Source organism: Stigmatopora argus, chromosome 21 (assembly GCF_051989625.1).
Source record: "Stigmatopora argus isolate UIUO_Sarg chromosome 21, RoL_Sarg_1.0, whole genome shotgun sequence".
Classification (NCBI taxonomy): Eukaryota; Metazoa; Chordata; class Actinopteri; order Syngnathiformes; family Syngnathidae; genus Stigmatopora; species Stigmatopora argus.
In genome coordinates, this window is record NC_135407.1 from 385,990 (window position 1) to 398,295 (window position 12,306).

General features: G+C 57.4%; 1 protein-coding gene across 1 annotated transcript in view; it reads right to left on the reverse strand.

Annotated features, from left to right (window-relative positions):
- Window positions 1-12,306, reverse strand: part of macf1a (microtubule actin crosslinking factor 1a) — a 51,486-nt gene that overhangs the window by 5,463 nt on the left and 33,717 nt on the right. The window contains 29 exon segments of the mRNA XM_077591229.1: window positions 452-724; window positions 793-987; window positions 1,085-1,244; window positions 1,369-1,538; window positions 1,609-1,728; window positions 1,812-2,018; window positions 2,098-2,253; window positions 2,324-2,506; window positions 2,608-2,736; window positions 2,804-3,001; window positions 3,092-3,247; window positions 3,333-3,506; window positions 3,585-3,686; window positions 3,769-3,870; window positions 4,205-4,327; window positions 4,411-4,637; window positions 4,710-4,935; window positions 5,484-5,492; window positions 5,861-6,064; window positions 6,154-6,372; window positions 6,441-6,668; window positions 6,729-6,935; window positions 7,022-7,248; window positions 7,313-7,397; window positions 7,811-8,137; window positions 8,505-8,664; window positions 9,418-9,584; window positions 9,748-9,918; window positions 9,974-10,135. Of these exon segments, the coding sequence (XP_077447355.1) occupies window positions 452-724; window positions 793-987; window positions 1,085-1,244; window positions 1,369-1,538; window positions 1,609-1,728; window positions 1,812-2,018; window positions 2,098-2,253; window positions 2,324-2,506; window positions 2,608-2,736; window positions 2,804-3,001; window positions 3,092-3,247; window positions 3,333-3,506; window positions 3,585-3,686; window positions 3,769-3,870; window positions 4,205-4,327; window positions 4,411-4,637; window positions 4,710-4,935; window positions 5,484-5,492; window positions 5,861-6,064; window positions 6,154-6,372; window positions 6,441-6,668; window positions 6,729-6,935; window positions 7,022-7,248; window positions 7,313-7,397; window positions 7,811-8,137; window positions 8,505-8,664; window positions 9,418-9,584; window positions 9,748-9,918; window positions 9,974-10,135 (5,067 nt within the window).

A 12,306-nucleotide genomic window follows, 5' to 3' on the forward strand; every position in this document is an offset into this window, starting at 1 on the left:
GACCCGGCCGGGCGTTCATTCCGACCCAAGACGAGTACGACGGGATGCAGTCATAAAAGGATTTATTTACAATCAAAAAATGAAGTGACTTAAGTGGGAAGCAGCACGGGATAGAGGTAGCTACGGTAGTTTGAGGCCAACCGATGATGATTAAAAATAACTCTTCTCAGGAAAAATGTAAAACAGTGGCGAAAAAAGGTCAAAAAGTGACAATTTCCCCCCAGAATATGTTCATCTTGTGTTACACGTAATTTAGAAGGAAAGACATTCCTAGTTTTTTTTAAACTACTGCTAGCACAGGCTTAAGACTGCGCATTGCCCTCCATTGGCTAACTGTTGACTGCCCACTTTGATTGGTACGGATCCAAAACATCGAGCAATGAGAATCGATGCATGTGATGGCAACGTGTCCCAAACCCGGCGGCGGCCGACCCTTGCCCCTTCCACTCACCTCCTCAAAGCGCGCCCGGATGATGGTGATCCAGTGCTTGACGGTGGTGACGGAGTCCGGGTGGCACAGGGCCAGGATGGCCTCGCCCATCCCCGCCGCCCGGTTGACCTCCACCCGCTTCTCCTCCACGGTGGCCATGAATTGGCGGTGGGCGCGCAGCAGCCCCTGGAGGGTCTCCGCCTCCTCCGGGAGGACGCCGCGGAAGCGCAGGCTCTGCTCGGCCTCCGACAGCCACTCCAGCAGCATCTGGATGGCCGCGCGGAACTCCTCGGCCTGCCGCCACACGGGTCCAGACGGGTCGGCGGCGGTTCCTTTGCCGTAGCCGTGGGCTTTGGGCTCACCTGTTTGAGCGCCACCTGCAGGCGCGTCTGCTTGGTGACGGAGAGCGCGCACACCGTCTCCCAGCGGTTGCTGAGTTCCTGCAGCTGAACTTGGACCCATGCCGTGTCGTCGCGGCCCGTATCCATCAGGTCTCGGGCCGAGCGCTTGAGGGCCTGAACGCTGCCCGTCCTCTTGCCCATTTCCTTTTGGAAGGCCTATGGAGGAGGAGGAGGAGGAGGAGGAGGAACGGGCGCAAACGGTGAGCCCCGCAGTCGACTACGTTCAGTTGGTCCAAGTCGGTCAGATGGATACCTTGTGGGAGTCCATCAGGTTGGAAACCAGGTCCAGGTCGCCGTGCACGGGCAGATCTTCCGCCAGCTGCGGCTCCACCCGGTAAAGCCAGTCCACCAGGGCCTGGAGGGCCTCGGCGAACTGACCCGAGAAGAGCAGGGCCTCCTCCAGCTTGTGTTGCCTGGCGACGCACAAACAAACAAAGGTCTTGGATCTCAACTCGTACGTGTCCGATCCGCTCGGTGGGGGGGGGGGATTCTCGGATTGTACGAGGTCCTCTTTCAAGGCAGATCTCTGGTCTTCACCTTTCCACGCTTTTCCCGCAGACGGTGTCCCACTTGTCTCGGACTTCGCCCACCAGGTGATCCAACTTTTGCCCGTCGTCCGGCAGCTGAGCTTTGTCGCGCATGGCCCGGCCCGAGCGCACGGTGGTGTCGTAGACCGGCTGCTTGGAGCCCAGCGCCTTCTGGAATTCCTGCCCGTCCGAAAGGGGGGGACGTGAGGACCTGGATCGGGCGGGTGGACGGCCGACACGATTCCCGTACCTTGTGCTTGGTGAGCTGCACTTTGATCTTGTCCGGTTCGTTGGGGATCTCCAGCTCCGAGTCCAGCCGGTTCTCGGCCTCCTCGAGCCAATCCGTCAACTTCCTCCAGGCCTCGTGGAACTGTTTGGTCAAAGATCGTTCCATTGAAAATAAGAGGCTCCCAAAATAGTGGACCGACAATTCCACACATTATCTGTCCGTACCTGCTTGGCCCGTTTGCGGGCCTCGTCCAGGTGGCGCCCGCGGTCCAGAGACCTCTGAACCAGCTTGTCCCAGCGGGCCTGAACGCTCAGCAGCAGGTTCTTGATGAGGACCACGTCCTGCTTGAGGCTGGCGAAGCGCAGCTGGGAGCCCGACTTCTCCAGGGCCAGAACCCGCTCGCGGTGCGCGTTCACCTCGTTGACGAAAACCTGAACGCAGAGTTCCGGGCGTGGGCGTGGGCGTGGGCCACAGAGTCCAGTCGTCCGGTCGGGCGGCCGTCCCGCCTACCTTGTGCTCGTCGATCTGGAAAAGAACCGTGTCCAGGAGGAGGCTGGGGGGCTGCGCCATGTTGAGCGTCTGCTCCGCCTGCGTCAGCCAGTTGATGGTTTCCTGCAGCGAGGTCTGGAAGCCGGTCGCCAGGGCCACGGCTTCTTCCAGCTTGGCCTGAAGGGTCCAACGGAGGTCAAGGCGGTGCGGTGGGCCGACCGAGCGCCTCGGACGGCTTTGTTATTACCCGCCGGTCGTCCATCTTGGCGTTGAGGCCCTCCCACTTGCTCTGCAGCACGGCCAAGTTCTGCCGGGTCTGCGCGGTTCCCGCTCCGGCCTCGTCTCCGCCGCGAGCCAGGAGCATGGACTCCCCCGCGTCCAGGAGGCGCCGGTACTGCTCGGTCCGTTGCGTCAGCTGCCCTTGGAGCTCCTGCCGGGAAATCGGAGGCGTGGCGGAAACGCCGGGTTCCGAAAAAGGCTTGAGTCGGGGAAAACGGAGACGGACGGTCGGGGGAGGGAAAGGTCGCCCACCGTGTGCTGTTCCAGCTGCTCCCTGGCCGTCTCGGGGAGGCCGCCGGTGGGCTTGGCCGCGGAGAGCTGGCTGTCCGTTCGTCTCATCCACTGAAGGAACTCTTCCAGTTCGCCGTGGAAGCCCTCGGCCTACGGACGAGGAGGGGGGGATATGGGACCGGGCTCGGGAGCTCGCCTGGCCGCTCCGGGGTATTACCTGTTGCAGGGCGGCCTCCAGAAGCTTCTGCCTCTCCTGCGTCTTGAGCAGGAGGTTCTGCCAGCTGTGGTTGAGTTGCTCCAGCTGCTCCCTCAGGTGGCCGGCCTCGTCTCCGGCCGATGACTCCAGCAGCTCGCCGGCCGCCGCGTTGACCGCCTCCACCGTGGCGTGGTGAGACAGCACGTCGTTGCGCAGGACCTGAAAAGGTGGGTAGGGCAGCTAAGCCGAAAGATCGTTGGCGGCGAGCCCGCGAAAGATGGGTCTCGGCGCGCGCTTTCGCCCACATACGTGATGCTTGGCCAGCTCGATCTCGATGGCTTTGGGGTCCGAGCTGACGGCTCGTTGGGCGTCCAGCGTGGCGTACGTGTGGCTCAGCCAGGCCTGCAGTTCGGACAGGGCGTGCTGGAACTGACCCAGGGCCAGCAAGGCGGCTTCTAGTTTGTGCTGCGGCGGCGGCAAGAAAGGAAAACAGCGTTTTCAGGCAGCACGGACGCATGCACGCACACCCGCACGAGCAAGCCAACGCTACCTGTCTCTGGGTGATCTTGTCCCCCAGGTTCTCCCACAGGTGGCGCAGCTCGGTCAGCGGCTCTTGGATCATATCTCGATCCGTCTGGTCCGAGACTTTCTTCAGCATCAGCTCTCCCTGGTGGCAGAGCTTCTCCATGTCGATCTGCTGCTGGTACACGTCCACCTTGTATTGCTGCGCTGCCACAAAGAAAAGTCAGCGAGTCGGCAAGTTCCCGTGGTTGTGGTTCCTCCGTGCCCGTTCCGTGCCAACCTTGAGCTCTTCAATCTGGTGCTTGACCGTCCCCAGGTCGGTGCCCACAGGGGACATTTCGCACAGTTTGATCACCGCGTTGTCCAAGTAGTCAAACATGGACTGCAAAAGAGGCGCCCATCAGATCACGCCGGGCGTCGGGGCGAAAGGACGCCCGGCCTGAGCGACGGAGCGACGCGATCACCTGCAGGGCATCCTGGTACTGCACGGAGGCGCTCATGGCTTCGTCCAGCCTCTCCATCCTTTCTCGCCACGTCCTGTTGAGGCTTTCCCACGCTCCGTTCATCTGAAGAATTTCAGAAATACGGGAAGGCGCTCACCACTTTGACGCGATGAGGAACCTACGTCTGTATTTTGTTGTGTCAATACGTGTTGCGCCACCGTTTGTTAGGCGACAATTTGCCAATCCATTTTGACTGGCTGCTGTTTTTAATGTTTTTGGGGGTCATAACCACAGTGTATTTCTGTTTTTACTCATTTCACCCTTGCCAATTTATATAGGAAAAAGAAAAAATAGATTTTTTTAAAAACAAATGTAAGCTGTACTGTCAATATTTTGTCTTACATACCCTAAAAAAATGAAGATCCATATCTTAATGGGGTTAAGTTATGTCCTTTACCTCGTCGATGGTCTTCTTGACTTCGGGTTTCTCGGTTTCGCCGCAGGCGAAGATGAGGTCGGCCCCGAGGGTCCTGACAAACTCCAGTTCCTCCCTCAGACCGTCCGTCTCCGCCTTGATGGCCTGGACGGGCGCGGCGACGCTCAATTTAAGACAAAAGCGCGTGCGGCTTTTCTTTGGCGTCGCCGCGGGTGTTTGTTTCCCACCTCGGCGGCCTCGATCTGCTGCTTGATGAGCGAGGGGTCCACGCCGGGGTCCTCCAGCTCCTTGACGATGTCCTGCGAATCGCGCAGCGTGGCCAGCAGGGCCGCCACGTCGGCCCAGAACTTGCCGGCCAGGTCCAGCACGTCGTTGAGTTTGCTCTCGCGCTCCTCGGCCCGCCGCCGGATTTCGTCCCACAGCGAGCGCAGGCGCAGCAGGCGGGAGCGCACGGCTGCCGGGGCGGAGCGCCGATTAGGAAAGGGGAGGGGTCGGCGTCGTCCGTCTACTCGGTCGGCGGGCTCACCCTGGGCGGCGGGGTCGTCGGGGGCCGCCCGGCCCACCAGCTCCTCCCCTCGGGCGCAGAGGGCCGAGAAGCCCGGCAGCAGTTTGTCCAGTTCCAGGCCCTGCGCCCGGTGCTCGGACAGCTGTTCGCGAATCTTCTCCACCTCGGCCGCCACCGCCGGAGGCTGACGGAGGCGCTGGACGGCCGCCTCCAGGGTCTCCAGCAGGGGGTCCATCTTGTCGTGGAACTGCGGGGGCGCCAAGAGAACAGGGGAGGTTCATTTACTGCAGACGAAGAAAAAAAATGGCAATTACTGCCATCTGAAAAAAAAACAGACTAGTGGCGGTGGTGCCGTTCAATATTGGCATTTTCTACAACTAAAATTGGATCATTTGAGTTGATTAGCTTTTACTTTGAATGAATTCACTGCTGCCTTTTGAAGCACCGTATTTTCCTCTTTTCTTTGGCATTTTCAGCCGTGAGATATGAATTCAAAACATAACCTTCCTCCCAGGTTCAATATACATTTTGTCTGGCTGATGAAGTCTGAAGTTCAGCCCTTGAATCGGTCCATTTGTCATTCTGCGGATGTCATGCTTCATTTCGAAAATGTCAAAATGTTGATTTTCTTGGCGGAAAACAGTTTTGGCATTTACCGCCTCGGGAAAACAAATCAATCGATACCGCAGAACATTGCTGACATTATTGAAATATTCAGCGCTCAATATCAGGCAAGAGTGAGGCTAAGTCCACCCAAACTTGGGCGGAATGCCAGGAGGAAACCATCCATCTTACCTCCACCAGCTGGGTGACGGACGGCGGTGAGCAGTGACCATGGAGAAAGTGGTGGAGGTGGTTTTGGTGGTGGTGACACGTGGTGGTGGTGACGCGCGGCGAAAACAAACAACAAGCCACGGGACAAAGGGATGAGTTGGAGACAGACGGTTAGAAGGAAGGTTAAGAGGACACGGTGGAGTGGGATGGAGGGTGGAGAAACAACACATCTCATTAGATCTGACACATGCCTTCACAAGTGCAAAAAAAAAACACCCCAAAAATGGACAGCAAGTGGTAACACGCCACCAAAGTTTGTGGGGGAAAAACAAGGCCCCGAGCCCACCTCCGATGGCAACAAGTCAGGCAAAATCCAAACCAAAAGACGTGGGTCCTACCTGAGCAGATTGCGAAACGGCGTCGTCCAACGAGGCCGCACGACTCCTGACTTCTTCTTTGATGGCCAGGTAGCGACGCTCGGCCTCTCCGTAGCGCCGCGTCACCGGCGGGCCCTCCGTCGCGCTCAGCTCGGCCAGCGAGGGTCCGATCTTCAACAGCTTGTCCACGTGCGGCTTGTGCTCGGCGATGGATTCTCGCAAGAGCTGGGGGGGGGGGACGGAGCGTATTTTCGAATGGTTGGTGGCCGGCAAAGGTTGGGGCCTCGCCGTGAAGGAAAGCGGCTTTGCCGTACCCTCATCTGGTCCTGCTGCAGGCGGAGGGCGTCGGCGTCGATGGCGGGCGGCGGCAGCTGCCCGATGAGGTTCTCCGTCTCGCCCAACCACGGCTCCAGCTCCTCGTAGGTCTCCCAGAAGCGAGCCACCAGCACCTGAGCCCGCTCCAGGGCCGCCAAGCGCTCGCCGTGGCTCCGGTTGACGGCGTGGTAGCGGGCGCTCAGGGAGTCCGTCTTGGCCTGGGGGAGAAAGAGGCAGAGGGTTGGGTACGACGCGGACGGGACGGCGGTGGGCCACGCCGCCTCACCGTCAGCGCGTCCTTCTGGGCGTCGCCGCACGTCTCCAGGATGTCGTCCCTGGTGGCCAGCAGCTGGTCCACGGCGTCCTTGTGGCGAATGATGTCGATGTTGAAGGCCTTCTGGACCTGCAGCTGGGCCACCGTCACGTCGGGTTCCAGACTCAGGGGGCCCAAGGACGTCAGCTTGCGCTCCGTCTCGCCCAGCCAGGCCAGCTCGCCGTCCACCGCCTCCTCGTACTGAAAGGCGGTGGCGTCACGGACCGGGGACCGCTCGCCCACGGGACCGCGTTGCCTTACCTGCTGCGACCTCTGGATGGCGGCCTGCACCAGCTGCACCCGCCGGGCGATGGTGTCGTCCGCCTGTCGGTAGCGCTGATTGGCCTCGGCGACCAATCGATCCAGGCCTTCGCGGGCTCGCCAGGGCACCAGGTCCAGCAGGGCGCCGCCCACCTCGTTAAGGGTGTCCAGCACCAGCCGCTTCTCGGCCGACAACTTTTTCAACTCCTGCCGAGGAAGGCGGAAAGTCAAAAATGGGCTGGCTGTGGCTGGCGCGGGGAGCTTTAAAAATGAAAGGCATTTTGCCGGCCCACCTTCTGCCGCTCCTGATAGGCGGGCGAGGCGTCGGGCTCGGTGCCGCCGAGCTCGGCTTCCGCCTCGTCCAGCCATCGGTTGATGTCGCTGTGGGCGCTGGCGAAGCGCGTGGCCAGCTGCAGCGCCTGCTCCAGGGTGCGCAGGGCCTTGCCGCTGCCCGCCGTCATCTCGCCGTAGCGAGACTTGATGCCGTCCAGCTTCTCCTGGATCAGGAGGACTTCCTCGCCTGAGGAAACAATAGGCAAAAGGTTGAAATGGAACCCGCGGCCATCGGAAGCGACGAGCCCCACCTGTGGTCTGCTTGAGTAAAGCTTGTCCGTTCTTGATGGCCTGGTCCACCGTTTTCTTCCGGCTTAGAATTTCCTCGTTCAGGCACTGCACAAAGTTAAGCCATGTTGAACGGGATAAACGTATATTTGTTCTTGGTTTTTAATTCCATTCAAATTGAGCAATTGTATACATCAATAAGGATTTTTGGCTTTGTTGTTGTGATACTTCTAACAACCGCTAGTAGGAGCCCACAATCAAGGCCTAGAAATGTACTGCTAATATATTGCAAATTATGATATCTGAACTGTTATTCTCCTGCGCACTTTAGATGATGATGACATGATATATCACACAAAAAAATGATATCTCTCGCACCCTCTGTCCACATTAGATGACGACTAACATGAATTAAATACAGCACAGGAGGCACTTTTTAGTCTTTGTGATGGTTTTTGGTCAACCAGCCAAATTGCTTTTTGGCCACACACCCGCCCCCTCACGATCTGACGCAGTCATACCAGGGCGTGTTTGTGGTCCTCGGCCAGCGCGTCCGCTCGGTAATGGCGGACGGACACCAGCGCCAGCCGCTGGGCCACCTCGGCCAACCAGTTGAGCACCTCCACCTCGTCCTCGCCAAAGAGCCGGGCGTTGGCCAGCGCCTGCTCCAGCAGCGCCGCCCGCCCGGCGCACCACTCGGAGAGCTGGGCGTGGCCCGACCGCACCGCCTCCACCCGCTCGCCCAGCCAATCGCGGTCCGACGCGCAACTCAGCGCGGCCAGCGATTGGCCGAGGGAGCCCAGGCGGATCACGTCGGACCCGCGGGCCGACACGTCGTCTTGGAAGGCCTGGCGTGGTGGGTGTGTGTGCCAGTGTGTGTGTGCCAGTGTGTGTGTGCCAGTGCGTGTGCGTGTTGGGTGGAATGGAAAAAAGAACAAAAGATGGAGACACTTCAAAATAAGCATGCTGGTGGTAAATCATAAAACAGGATGACAAAACAATAATTCAAATCATAATTTCACAACATAAAAGGTCAAACAATGAATGGTTTTCTGGGTCACTCCATTTGTGTCTTACAAATGATCTTTGCTTCCTATTACGAGCAGCAAAAATTTGTTTGTGCTAATCCCGCCCCAATTTGAGGAACAAATTTGAACCAACGAGTCGGTCCCCGAGCGCGAATCGTGGGACATTTGCGTGGACGCGCCGACTGACCTTGTGCTTGGCGATCTGCTGGCTGATCTTGGCCGTCTGGGTCCCCATGGGCTCGGCGGAGCTCAGGCGCCTCTCGGTGGCGCTCAGCCACTCGCCCAGCGGTTCCAGGGCTTCGTGGAAGTGGAGCGCCAACACCTGAAGCTCCTCCAGCTGCCTCTGCCTGATGATGCAAAACAAGGAGAGTTGCTGGTGACCAGAAAAGGAAAAAAAAGGTCTTCCTCAAAGCCCAGTGTAAAAAAACAAAGCGGCTGAATCTTCAAAAGGGCCGCTTCAAAGAGTGGCGTGCGTGCGTGTCCTCAAACTTTTGCCACGCTACGCCCGCCTACACCCACGCAGAGCCGAAAATAAACAAGCTTGGCAACGGAACGCCTCGCTTCCGTCTAAAACGGCGTAGCCAATCGGGTAATGAAATACAAATTCCAGATCGGGAAGAGCTCGGCAGAAACGGCCCCGTTTGAGGAGCTTTGTTTGGCAGCCGTTGGAATTTCTAAAGTCAATCCAAGCCAGATGTTGCGCGTCCCACCCGGCGAGGAAATGTTGCTCTTCTCGCGTGTCTGTGTTTGCGTGACAGTCTGAAAGCAGTCGCCCACGGGACGGATAAAAGAGTACTCGGACGTTTGGTCGCCCGGACGTTTGGTCGCCCGGACTTTTGGTAGAACAGGTTCAAATTATGACAGAGGGAGAGTTTAGAGTTTAATATCTAAATACTGTTGAAACCAGCTCTCAACAGTATTTAGACAGTATTTAGATTGTTTCAACAGTATTTAGATATTAAACTCTAAACTCTCCCTCTCTCTGTCATAATTTGAACCTGTTCTACCAAATGTCCAGCGACCAAACGTCCAGGCAACCAAAAGTCCGGCGACCAAACGTCCGAGTAGCGATTAAAGCGCCTACTGAGAAAAGGCGCTACCTGGAGGCGGCCTTGTCCAGGAGCTGGTTCCACCTCTCGGCCAGACCGCGCAGCTGCGTCTGGATCTTCTCTCGGTCTTGGGCGTCGGCGGTGGCGGCGATGCGCTCGCCCTCGGCGCGGATCATCTCCACCGTGGGCCGCCGGTCGTCCAGCAGCCTTTGGAGCAGCTGCCAGAGCCGTTTCAAGAAAACCAAGCACTTTTAGATTCCGGAGAGAAAATCAAACATGCTGCCAGAGCTTACTCAAATTTATAAGAGAATTTGGTCGCTCGCGCTGGTTTCTAATTCATTTTTGAAATCTATAGTCTTTATATTGTGGCGGTGGTCTTGCCTTTTGCTCTTGAATCTGCGCCTTGACCACCCGATATTCGGCCGACGGCGGCTTCTGATTGGCCACCAGCTCCTCGGTGTCGCTCAGCCAGCTCAGTAGCGGCTCCAGGGCGTCTTGGAACTTCCCACAATGCAACAGCGCCTCCTGCAGCTGGGCGATTCTCTCGGCCACCTGCGGAGGGCGCGGGTTAGGCGTCGTTCACCGACGTGGCTCGACTCGGGCTTACCCTCTTGTTGAGGGAGTTCCATCTCTGGTTGGTGGCGTCCAAGTCGTGCTCCAGGCCCCGCGTGTCCGTGTTCCTGGCGGCGCTCTGGATCAGACCCTGGCCCACCGCGTTGACCTGCTGCAGCTTGGCCTGGACGCCGTCCACCTGCTCTCGCTCCAGAGCCTGCGGGAAGAAAGCAAACAAGTCCGGTCGTACCTGGCTGGACACACTATGGAGCTCACGCCATCTGGCCAGAGCGGGGTCGACAACGGGCTGCGGTCCGCCGCCCCCGCCCTGCGCGCACTAGATCAAGCGAACCCTCTGCTTACTTTGCACTCGTGGACTTCTCTGGCACACAAGCGGCGTTGTGGAAAATGTCGCACATACTTGTCATTGTTCCGTTCCTCCGCCAGAGAAACCCACGCGCCGTTCTGCCGCTATCTTTCCTCGCGCAATTGCCTCTCCTCTTTTTTATTTGCGGTCGCTCGCGTTGTCTCGGCGGGGACGTAAAAGTCGGCCGCGGGAGTTTTTCGTCCGTGCTACGAAAATGGCCCAGCTCACCTTAACGTTACGTGAAATCATACGCCAAACTACGAAAAGTAGCGCCGCCTCAGATACAACAATTCCACTTAGCCCAGAAGCTAACGTTGATATCAACATGTCAGGGTGCTTTTGTGTCAAGCCGCAGAAAGAGCAAACAAGGTCCCTTGTGGATTAAGACAGGAAGCCATTGTGCCTCCGCAAATTCAAATCAATTGCACTTTTTTCCACCGGTGTCGACCGACGGCGTCTGTTTATCTTCAGGCTTTTTTTTTTTCCCCCGGCTTCCTGCCCCCGCTCACTTCCCGCCTTTCAGGCGTCCATCTTTCACTTCCTGCCCAGCGAGGAAAACAAGCCGTCGCTCGGACAACGTGACGTGATGCCGATAAGAAATTCGGACGGCTTCCTTCTACTGGGCTTGTTCGAGTCTTTTCAAAGCTATCTTGAAGAAAATACAAGTTGGAAGCTCTTTTGTAAAATAAAAGCGGCAGATCAAACTCGGCTTTTCGTGCGTTCATTCGGCTTGAATTATCAAATCAAATCAAAAGCCATTATCACATCAATGGTCGCTGGCGGTGAGCGGATGAAAGCTTCACTTGTAAACACCTGTTCCTCAAAACGATGGAATATTATTCTGAAGAACAAAAGAACAAGGATTGAGCTTTTTCTTTTCAATGTGTCTTGTTTGCGAGGCGCACACAAGCAAGCTGGCCCTTTAAATGAGCACGACTGTGATCCAAAAGACCTTCTGGCTATGCTATTTGCTCTTATCTCGGTATCAAAAGCTAGCGGGAGCGCTAACGCCTTTCACTCTCGCCCCCTTATCGCATAAACAAAAGCATCCAAGTGTGGATGAGAGGGTGTTTTTTTACTTGACGGGAAGGCCAGAACAACATGTCACCTTTGCTCAAATACACTCACGCAAGAAACAAAAATGATTGTCCATCGTGAACGGTAGCCATTCACCGACTGAGAATGCCAAACTTCCAATTCTGTGCAGTGAATGTGTTTGAAAAAAAAAGGTTTCTGTGGGGAAATTCAGACACCAAAGCCAGTTAAAGTGAGCAACATGAAATCTGGTAGCCGGCACCAAAAATAACAGGGACGATTTCAAAGCGAGACATGATTTGTCAATAAAGAAATTCCCAAAACGACAACATTATTTGAAATCCAGCCGACCGAATCCAGTTTGAAGCTAGGGCAAAGAGCGCGTGCCACTCCACAAGCTAACGAGCAGGCTGGCACTTTCCATAGGGTACAGAAATAACTTGATCGCTCGCACACTTGCGCCCGCCGCAAATGTAGATTAGCGCTGACCTCCCACCTAAATGCCCAGCCCAAATACCCACACGCAAGTGTCGGGCATCAAATTGCAAACATTTAAAGTGGTAGCACTCACCAAGCGACCACTACGAGGTAAAAAAAACCCACAAGCGTACCTCTTCGCCTCTTTCAGAGTCCGACCATTCTTCCACGGATTCGCCGTCCGAGCTGGCGCTGGACGTAAAGGCTCCGGCGGGACGGAGCGGGGAAGCCCTCGGGGACGCGTCTTCTAGGGAGTCGCTCTCGGTCTGAGCGAAAAGACTCGGGAGCAGGCCCGGCTCGAGCGGGTCCCGGGACGGCTCGTCGGCCGCCAAGTCCAGGGCGGAGCCGTCGGACTCCCAGTCGCTGTCCTCCCCCGTGACCGAACCCAGGACAAACTCCACGCCGCCGCCGTCCAAGCCGGACCGGGCGCCCTCCGAGCACGAGTCCAGATCCGGGACGTCCTCCTCGCGGGCCGAGCCCACGTCCGAAGGGCCGGGCTCGGGTCGCTC